An 11,121-nucleotide genomic window follows, 5' to 3' on the forward strand; every position below is an offset into this window, starting at 1 on the left:
TGTCGTCTCCAATGGTGACGACGATGAAGACGACGATGATAATGACGATGAGGATGACGATGATGATAACGACAATGATGACGACGACAGTGATGGTGACGACGACGATGATGATGACAATGATGATAACGACTGATGACGATGATGACGACAGTGATGGTGACGATGACGATGATGATGATGATGATAATGACGATGAGGATGATGATGATAACGACTAATGATGACGACGATGATGGTGATAATGACGATGATGATAACTGATGACGATGATGACAACAGTGATGGTGGCGACGATGGCGATAATGAGGATGATGATAACGACAATGATGACGATGGCGATAATGACGATGACGAAAGTAATGACTAAGATGATGACGACGATGATGACGATGGCGATAATGACGATGACGAAGGTGATGATTAAGATGATGATGATGGCCGTGACGAAGATGTAAACCTCCGCACCCCCCCCACCCCCTCACCTTCCCCACCCCCCCCACCCCCCCGCCCCGCCCCGCAGTCTGCGCTGGACGGCTACAACGTGAGCATCTTTGCCTACGGCCAGACGGGCAGCGGCAAGACGTTCACCATGGAAGGGCCCGACGAAGCCGACTTCTCTCCGCACACCGAGGGCGTCATCCCGCGTGCCGTCAAACAGATCTTCTCCGCCGCTCGCCAGCTCGAGCCCAAGGGCTGGAACGTACGGCGCGGTCGTGCGTGGGTCGTGCGTGGGGGTGTGTGTGTGGGGGTGGGTGTGTGGGGGTGGGTGTGTGGGGGGTGGGTGTGTGGGGGTGTGTGGGGGTGTGTGGGGGTGTGTGTGGGGGTGCGTGGGGGTGTGCGTGGGGGTGTGCGTGGGGGTGTGTGTGGGTGTGTGGGTGTGTGTGGGGGTGGGTGTGTGTGGGGGTGGGTGTGTGTGGGTGTGTGTGGGTGTGTGTGGGGGTGTGTGTGGGTGTGTGTGGGGGTGTGTGTGTGTGTGGGTGTGTGTGGGGGGTGTGGGGTGAGGGCGTGTGTGCGTGTGTGTGAGTGTGTGATGTTGGGGGTGTATGGGTGTGCGAGCGCGTGTGAGGTTGTGTGTGGGGTGAGGGCGTGTGTGTGTGTGTGTGCGAGCGTGTGATGTTGTGTGTGTGTGTGAGCGTGTGATGTGTGTGTGTGTGAGCGTGTGATGTTGTGTGCGTGTGTGTGTGTGAGCGTGTGATGTTGTGTGCGTGTGTGTGTGTGAGCGTGTGATGTTGTGTGTGTGTGTGCGAGCGTGTGATGTTGTGTGTGTGTGAGCGTGTGATGTGTGTGTGTGTGTGAGCGTGTGATGTGTGTGTGTGTGTGAGCGTGTGATGTTGTGTGCGTGTGTGTTAGTGTGTGTTTGAGCGTGTGATGTTGTGTGTATGAGTGTGTGTGTGCGTGTGTGTGTGTGAGCATGTAATGTTGGGGTGTGGGTGTGAGCGCGTGAAATTTGTCTCGCAAGTGCGCCGTCTCTAACACGCGCGTGCGTGCACCGCCCCGCAGTACACGTTCCGGGCCTCCTTCATCGAGATCTACAACGAGAACCTGCGGGACCTGCTAGCGGGGCCGCGCACCGGCAAGTCCCAGCCGCTGGAGATCAAGCAGGCGCCCCTCAAGGGGAGCGGCGGTAGCGCCGCCGCCGCCGCCACCACCGCCCAGCTCACAGTCACCAACCTGCTCTACACCCCCGTCACCACCGAGGCAGAGGTTCGTGCGTGCGTGCGTGCGTGGGTGGGTGGGTGCGTGCTTTGGTGGGTGGGTGGGTGCGTGGGTGGGTGGGTGGTTGGGTGGGTGGGTGCGTGGGTGGGTGGGTGGGTGCGTGGATGGGTGGGTGGGTAAGTGGGTGGGTGGGTAAGTGGGTGGGTGCGTGGGTGGGTAAGTGGGTGGGTGCGTGGGTGGGTAAGTGGGTGGGTGCGTGGGTGGGTGGGTGCGTGGGTGGATGGGTGCGTGGGTGGGTGCGTGGGTGGGTGCGTGCGTGGGTGGGTGGGTGGGTGCGTGCGTGCGTGCGTGGGTGGGTGCGTGCGTGCGTGGGTGGGTGCGTGGGTGGGTGCGTGGGTGGGTGCGTGCGTGCGTGGGTGCGTGCGTGCGTGGGTGGGTGCGTGGGTGCATGTGCACGAGTGAAAACGGGGTGCGGTAGTGTAGCGCTCATAATACAGGTTATTTTTTTTGGGGGGTTGGATCGTGTACATTTTACGCTATCTTACGCGTAAAATTTACTAACCCTAAAAGAACCTTATTATGTCTTCTTCTTGGTTCTTTCGGTAAAGTCACGTAGAAGGGAAATAATAAAAATAAAACATAATAAAATACAATTCTCACAACGTTTCGGCCACAACGCAAGCAGCCGTCCTCAGGTGAAGAACAGGTCTGTCGGAAAGACAGCTTTTGACTTTCCGACAGACCTGTTCTTCACCTGAGGACGGCTGCTTGCGTTGTGGCCGAAACGTCGTGAGAATTATTTTATTATGTTTTATTATTTATTATTTTATTATTTCCCTTCTACGTGATGACTTTACCGAAAGAACCAAGAAGATGAATCCCTGCAGTCACGAAAGCTTTACATCGAAATGTAACCTGCATCATGGATTTCTATTGGTCTCCAGAAGCCGACGTGGTAGTGTAGCGGTCAGCGCTACGAACCCGGCGACCCGAGGTCAAGTCCCGCTCACGGCCGACGCCGGTGCCTCCCCTAGGTCGACTCGGCCTCAAATGAGTACCCGGTGCGGTGTGCGGTAAACATCGCCACCGGGGAGACAAAGGCGGCCGGGCGTGGTTGCTGGCCCACCCGGCCCCTCGTGTACCACAGCGCCGGTAGCCTTCACGGCACTTGCCCCAACAGTCTGTTACAGGCTACACGGGGGGTCTTTGTATTTGTTGTGCGGTGGCGCAGCGGTTCGCGTGTGTGCGGGGTGTTTTGTGTGTGCGTCTGGCCTGCCACTCCGTCACCTGGTGGCGAATAGCCGCTATTGGTGCGTCTTGCAGTGCGCGTGAGCATTGTGTGTGTGCGCGTGCGTTAGTGTGTTAGGGGGCTGTTCTTGCGCGCTGTGCTGTCGTGCCGTTGCGAGTTGACGCACGCTGTGCCACCGTGCTACCGTGTCGCTGTGACACGCTGTGTTCGCGTACTTCTGCGCTAGCATGCTGCGGTAGCGCCAGCGTGCTGCGGTAGCGCTAGCGTGCTGCGGTAGAGCTAGCGTGCGATGTGACCTCGCGTTGCCCCCCCCCCCCCACCAGCTGGAGCGCCTGCTGCTGATCGCCAAGGGCAACCGCTCCGTGGCGTCCACCGCCGCCAACAACCGCTCGTCCCGCAGCCACAGCGTCTTCCAGCTGCACATCCGCGGCAGCAACGACGTGACGGGGCAGCAGTTCACGTGTAGGAGCACGCACGCACGCACACACGCGCACGCGCGCACACACGCACGTACACACCAACATGCACGCACACACACGCACCTACGCACACACACACACGCAGCAACACACACACGCAGCAACACACACGCTCACGCACGCACACACACGCAGCAACGCACACACACTCACGCACGCACCCACGTGACGGGGCAGCAGTTCACGTGTAGGAGCACACACACGCAGCAACGCACGCACGCACACATACGCATTCACACACGCACACACCCACGTGACGGGGTAGCAGTTCACGTGTAGAAGCACACACTCACGCAGCAACACACGCACGCACACACGCACGTCATCACCGGGGAGACAGGCGGCCGGGACGTGCTGTTGACCACCCGCCCCACCCCCTCACGTGCCGTGCCCCCGGCCTTCATAGATGCTCCGTAACACCTTGCCCCAACGGTCTATTAGAGGCTACGCGGGGGATCTTTGTCTTTGTGCGAGCTTGTGGACGCGTGTATTCTGCGTGTTCCCGCGTGTCTGTGTGTCCACGCATGCGTGTTCGTGCGTGCTCACGCTTGCTTGAGTTTCGATTTAAAGCATTCGTGACTGCAGGGATTCATCTTCTTGGTTCTTCCGGTAAAGTCACGTAGAATGGAATTAATAAAATAATAAAAGTAAAGCATAATAAAATAATATTATATTATAATATATTTTATTTTATTATGTTTTATTTTTATTATTTCACGTAGAATTGAAATAATAAAATAATAACAATAAAACATTTTAAAATAATATAATATATATAATTTTATTATGTTAAATTTTTATTATTTTTTTATTTCCATTCTACGTGACTTTACCGAAAGAACCAGGAAGATCGTGCCTGAGTGTTGACTCGTGCCTGTGTGCTCACGCGTGCCTGTGTGTTCGTGCGTGCCTGTGTGTTGACGCGTGCCTGTGTGTTCGCGCGTGCCTGTGTGTTGACGCGTGCCTGTGTGTTCGCGCGTGCCTGTGTGTTGACGCGTGCCTGTGTGTTCGTGCGTGCCTGTGTGTTGACGCGTGCCTGTGTGTTCGCGCGTGCCTGTGTGTTGACTCGTGCCTGTGTGTTCGCGCGTGCCCGTGTGTTCGCGCGTGCCTGTGTGTTCGCGCGTGCCTGTGTGTTCGCGCGTGCCTGTGTGTTCGCGCGTGCCTGTGTGTTCGCGCGTGCCTGTGTGTTCGCGCGTGCCTGTGTGTTCGCGCGTGCCTGAGTGTTCGCGCGTGCCTGAGTGTTGACTCGTGCGTGCGTGCGTGTCCACGTGTGTGCAGCCCAGCTGAACCTGGTGGACCTGGCTGGCAGCGAGCGGCTGGACAAGTCGCAGTCGACGGGCGAGCGGCTCAAGGAGGCGCAGCACATCAACAGCAGCCTCACGAGCCTGGCGCTCGTCATCATGGCGCTGTCCAACAAGGTCCGTCACCCTCGCCACCCCCAACACCCCCAATGCCCCCAACACCCCCAACACCCCCAACACCCCCAACACCCTCAACACCCTCAACACCCTCGCCACCCTCGCCACCCCCAACACCCCCAACACCCCCAACACCCCCAACACCCTCAACACCCTCGCCCCCAACACCCTCTTCCCGCTACCCTCGCCCCCATGGCACCCTAACCCCCGTCACCATGTTGCCGTGTCACCCATTCACCATGTCACGAACTCCCGTCACCGTGTCACCCATTCGCCGTGTCACTATGTCACCCATTCACCATGTCACCCATTCACCGTGTCACTATGTCACCCATTCACCGTGTCACCCATTCACCGTGTCACTATGTCACCCATTCACCGTGTCACCCATTCGCCATGTCACCCATTCACCGTGTCACCCATTCGCCGTGTCACTGTCACCCATTCACCGTGTCACCCATTCACTGTGTCACCCATTCGCCGTGTCACTATGTCACCCATTCGCTGTGTCACTATGTCACCCATTCATCGTGTCACTGTGTCACCCATTCACCATGTCACCCATTCACCGTGTCACCCATTCGCCGTGTCACTATGTCACCCATTCACCGTGTCACCCATTCACCATGTCACCCATTCGCCGTGTCACTATGTCACCCATTCACCGTGTCACTATGTCACCCATTCACCGTGTCACTATGTCACCCATTCGCCGTGTCACTATATCACCCATTCGCCGTGTCACTATGTCACCCATTCGCCGTGTCACTATGTCACCCATTCGCCGTGTCACTGTGTCACCCATTCGCCGTGTCACTGTGTCACCCATTCGGCGTGTCACTATGTCACCCATTCGCCGTGTCACTGTGTCACCCATTCGCCGTGTCACTATGTCACCCATTCGCCGTGTCACTATGTCACCCATTCGGCGTGTCACTATGTCACCCATTCGGCGTGTCACTATATCACCCATTCACCGTGTCACTATGTCACCCATTCGCCGTGTCACTATGTCACCCATTCGCCGTGTCACTGTCACCCATTCGCCGTGTCACTGTGTCACCCATTCGGCGTGTCACTATATCACCCATTCACCGTGTCACTATGTCACCCATTCGCCGTGTCACTATGTCACCCATTCGCCGTGTCACTATGTCACCCATTCGCCGTGTCACTATGTCACCCATTCGCCGTGTCACTATGTCACCCATTCGCCGTGTCACCCCCCCCACCCTGTGTCGGTACAGGAGCAGCACATCCCGTACCGCAACTCCAAGCTCACGTACCTCCTGCAGAACTGCCTGGGAGGGAACTCAAAGACGTAGGTGGTGGCACACCCACACCACGCGCACGCACACACACACACACGCACCCACACACACACACACCCACACCACACACCCACACCACGCGCACACACACACCCACACCACGCGCACACACACACCCACACCACACACACAACACACACACACCCACACACACCCACACCACGCGCACGCACACACCACACACCCACACCACGCGCACGCACACACACACACACGCACACACACACACACCCACACCACACGCACACACACACACCCACACCACACACACAACACACACACACCCACACACACCCACACCACACACACCCACACACACACCCACACCACGCGCACGCACACACACACACACGCACCCACACACACACACACACACACCACACGCACACACGCGCACACACACCCAACCAGACCATGCACACACACCACACACACTGCCCACACCACGCACACACCCACCCAACCAGACCACGCGCACACACACCCACACATCCACACCACGCGCACACACACACACACACCCACACACACACACCACACACCCACACACCCACACACACCCACACCACGCGCACGCACACCACACACACTGCCCACACCACGCACACATCCACCCAACCAGACCCCGCACACACGCACCCACACACCCACACCACGCGCGCACACACACACCCACACACACGCACACACCCACACACACCACGCGCACGCACACCACACACACTGCCCACACCACGCACACACCCACCCAACCAGACCACGCGCACACACACCCAAACGGACCCAGACTACATGCACACACACCCACACCACCCACCCACACACACACACACCCAACCAGAACACGCACACACACCACCCACACCACCCACACACACTGCCCACACCACCCACACGCACACACCACCCACACCACCCACCCACACGCACACACACCCAACCAGAACACGCACACGCACCACCCACACACACTGCCCACACCACCCACACGCACCCACACTGCCCACACCACCCACACGCACCCACTCACCCACCCAACCAGACCACGCGCACACACACCCACACGGACCCACACAAAGACAAAAGATCCCCCGTATAGCCTACAGACTGTAGGGGCAAGTGCTGTTAGCGAGCACCTATGAAGGCCGCACGTGTCCTCACCTGGTTGCACAGAATGCCTCTGCGTGGCGTCAAATGTCGGTTTTACACGTGGTGGTGGTGGTGGTAGCAGTAGTAGCAGGAGGTGGCTTTCCCGACCAATATCCACAATGGAGATGTTGTGGGTGAGATGGCGTAAATAAAAATGTGTGTCGTCAAACCCGCCACCACCCGACGCATGCAATCGGCAAGGTTGCGTTACTAATTGGCGGGTTTAGCGACACATTTATAATGATTACATTGGCGAGATCTGAGCCAAACAAAAACAGCCTCTTGTGGCGTTAAATGTGAAAGCTCCTCGACTTGGCAAACCCGTCTGGCGGGGTCCATGCGGTAACAAGGTCTGTGTTGTCTAACCACCCACGCACCCACGCACGCATCCATGCACCAACTCTCACACTCACCCACGCACTCACCTACCCACGCACCCACCCACACACCCACCCACACACTCACCCACTCACCCACACACACACCCACCCACACACTCACCCACTCACCCACACACTCACCCACACACACACCCACCCACACACTCACCGACTCACCCACCCACACACCCACCCACCCACACACTCACCCACCCACGCACCCACCCATGTACCCACTCATCCACGTACCCACCCACACACTCACCCACACACTCACCCACACACCCACCCACACACTCACCCACACACCCACCCACACACTCACCCACACACTCACCCACGTACTCACCCACACACCCACCCATGCACCCACCCACACACTCACCCATGTACCCACCCACGCACTCACCCACACACGTACCCACCCACCCACACACTCACCCACGTATCCACACACTCACCCACCCACACACTCACCCACACACTCACCCACACACCCATGTACCCACCCACCCACGTACCCACCCACACACCCACTCACCCTCCCTCCCACCCACCCCGCAGGTTGATGTTCATCAACCTCAGCCCTTCGGAGGACAACTTCTCCGAGACGCTAAACTCGCTACGGTTCGCAACAAAGGTGCGTGCGTGTGTGGTGTGTGTGTGTGTGGTCAGGATGTGTGTGTGTGGTGAGGGTGCGTGTGTGTGTGGTGAGCATGTGTGGTAAGCGTGTGTGGTGAACTTGCATGTGCGGTGAGTGTACGTGTGCTGTGAGCATGCGTATATGGTGAGCGTGCGTGGTGAGCGTGTGTGTGCGGTGAGCGTACGTGTGCTGTGAGCAAGCGTGCGTGGCGAGTGTGCGTGGTGGGTGAGCGTGCGTGGTGGGTGAGCGAGCGTGGTGGGTGAGCGTGCGTGGTGGGTGAGCGTGCGTGGTGGGTGAGCGTGCGTGGTGGGTGAGCGTGCGTGGTGGGTGAGCGAGCGTGGTGGGTGAGCGTGCGTGCGTGGCGAGCGTGGGTGAGCGAGCGAGCGTGGGTGAGCGAGCGAGCGTGGGTGAGCGAGCGTGGTCAATGCTAAATTGCCGCTGTGGCTCAGAACCCTTCGCCTCGCCGACCTCTGACCCCTACCCCCTGCCCTGTCCCCTCTGCGTGACGACGACGCAGGTCAACGAATGTGTCATCGGAACCGCGCAGGCCAACCGGACTTAGACAACCGGACTTAGACAACAACCGGACGCAGACGGATGGAGTCGTCTCATCGTTTGAATCGTGCGCTGGGGGCGGGCGGGGGGGGGGTAAGACCACTTTGAGAGTCCTGACGGAGACCTGAATCGGAGAGCAGCCCGCCCGCGGCTCGCGAAGTCGTGCAGTCGTGCGGTCGGGGTTTTATTTTAAATGTTAGCCCAGGGTTCCTGTTTGCGTTCTCAGTAGTCGCGCGCCAAAAACAACAAATTCGGTTAGGCGGTTCGCCAGCAGGCAATGGTCTCCACCGCCATCGTCGCCACCGCCGTCATGATAACCACGTCATCACGACCACCATCATCACCGTCATCATCACCACCACCACCATCATTATCATCATCACCACCATCATCGCCATCATAATCATAACCTCATCATCGCGACTACCATCATCACCGTCATCACCACCACCATAATCGTCAACATCACCACCATCATTATCATCACCACCACCATCACGACCACCATCATTATCATCATCACCACCACCCATCATTATCATCATCACCACCACCTTTATCATCACCACCATCTTTATCATCATCGCCACCACCATCATAATCATAACCTCATCATCGTGACCACCACCATCACCGTCATCACCACCATCATAATCACCACCACCATAATCACCACCACCAACATCACCACCACCATCATCATCATCACCACCACCATCATCATCATCACCACCACCATCATCATCATCACCACCACCATCATTATCATCATCACCACCACCATCATTATCATCATCACCACCACCATCATTATCATCACCACCACCATCATTATCATCACCACCACCTTTATCATCACCACCATCTTTATCATCATCGCCACCACCATCACCACCACCATCACCACCACCATCACCACCACCATCACCACCACCACAGCCTTAACGGACCGTTCGGTGGTGGCACGCAGCCTTTCCAGCAGCCTGTCCCGCCACGCTCATCTCATGAAATGCATTTTATATCTCGTAGAGCGGTGTAGCGTATTGTAGTAGTATTGTAGTGTATCGTGTAGTGTTCTAGTATAGCGTTGTGTCTGTGTGTCTAGTGGTGTACGTTGAACTTCCTTCGCGCCGTACGTAGCCAGCCGTCGCTAGTCAGAGGTGCGGGTGGAAGGACAACAAATGTAAACACACAAACAACAACAACGAGCAGCGCCTCATGAAGGCCGGCACTGTGGCACGGAGAGAGGGGGGGGGGGGGCGGTGTGGTTTGGCCAGCACCACAAAGACAAAGATCCCTCCCCGTGCCCGCGTAGCCTCAACAGACTGTCGGGGCAAGTGTCGCGAGCGAGTGGCAGCGCCGATGAAGGCCGGCTACACGGGGAAGTGGTGGTGGTGTTGGTGGTGGTGGTGATGTTGGTGGTGTTGGTGGTGGTAATGTTGGTGGTGGTGGTGGTTCCAGCCACACCAAAGACCTCGTGTGCCACAGGTCTGGCCTTCACAGCTGCAACTAACAGCACTTGCCCCCAGCAGCCTGTTAGAGGCCACACGGGGGAGTGGTGGTGGTGGTGGTGATGTTGTTGGTGGTGGTGGTGGTTCCCGCCACACCAAAGACCTCGTGTGCCACAGTACCGGCCTTCACAGCTGCTGCTTGCAGCACTTGCCCCCAGCAGCCTGTTCGAGGCTACGTGGAGGGTCCGGGGATCTTTTTGGCACGTGACCTCCGGCCTGTTCGTCTCCTGTGCCTCCCGCCCCACCGCTTGCTGTCGTGTCGCTGTTGGGGCATGAATGGGAATGGCTTGGGGAGGTAAATAAACAAAAAAGAATCCACGTCTATTTATCCTTTTGATGAGCGGCTTTCTTTTCGTTTGTTCGTTGCTGTGATTGTGTGCGATGGGGAGAAGTGGGCGGGAGGCGGAGGAAAGACGACACTTATACACTACATTATACACTACATTTATACACTACATTATATTATACACTACATTATATTATACACTACATTATATTATACACTACATTATACACTATATTATACACTACACTTATACACTACACTATACACTACAGTTATACACTACACTATACACTACACTTATACACTACAGTTATACACTACACTATACACTACAGTTATACACTACACTATACACTACACTTATACACTACATTATACACTACACTATACACTACACTGTATACTACACTTATACACTACATTATACACACACACTACACTATACACTACATTATATACTA

General features: G+C 56.6%; 1 protein-coding gene across 1 annotated transcript in view; it reads left to right on the forward strand.

The window, feature by feature from the left end:
* The window catches only part of KIFC1 (kinesin family member C1), a 26,218-nt gene extending 15,516 nt beyond the window's left edge, over positions 1-10,702 (forward strand). The window contains exons 11-17 of the mRNA XM_061579957.1: positions 524-703; positions 1,504-1,707; positions 3,232-3,370; positions 4,666-4,805; positions 6,053-6,126; positions 8,230-8,305; positions 8,826-10,702. Of these exons, the coding sequence (XP_061435941.1) occupies positions 524-703; positions 1,504-1,707; positions 3,232-3,370; positions 4,666-4,805; positions 6,053-6,126; positions 8,230-8,305; positions 8,826-8,870 (858 nt within the window). The 3' untranslated portion in view covers positions 8,871-10,702. The remainder of the gene's footprint in view (positions 1-523; positions 704-1,503; positions 1,708-3,231; positions 3,371-4,665; positions 4,806-6,052; positions 6,127-8,229; positions 8,306-8,825) is intronic.
* Positions 10,703-11,121: the final 419 nt, after the last annotated feature.

The sequence above is a fragment of the Lethenteron reissneri genome, chromosome 71 (genome assembly GCF_015708825.2).
Source record: "Lethenteron reissneri isolate LAM-NWPU_2019-01 chromosome 71, ASM1570882v1, whole genome shotgun sequence".
NCBI lineage: Eukaryota > Metazoa > Chordata > Hyperoartia > Petromyzontiformes > Petromyzontidae > Lethenteron > Lethenteron reissneri.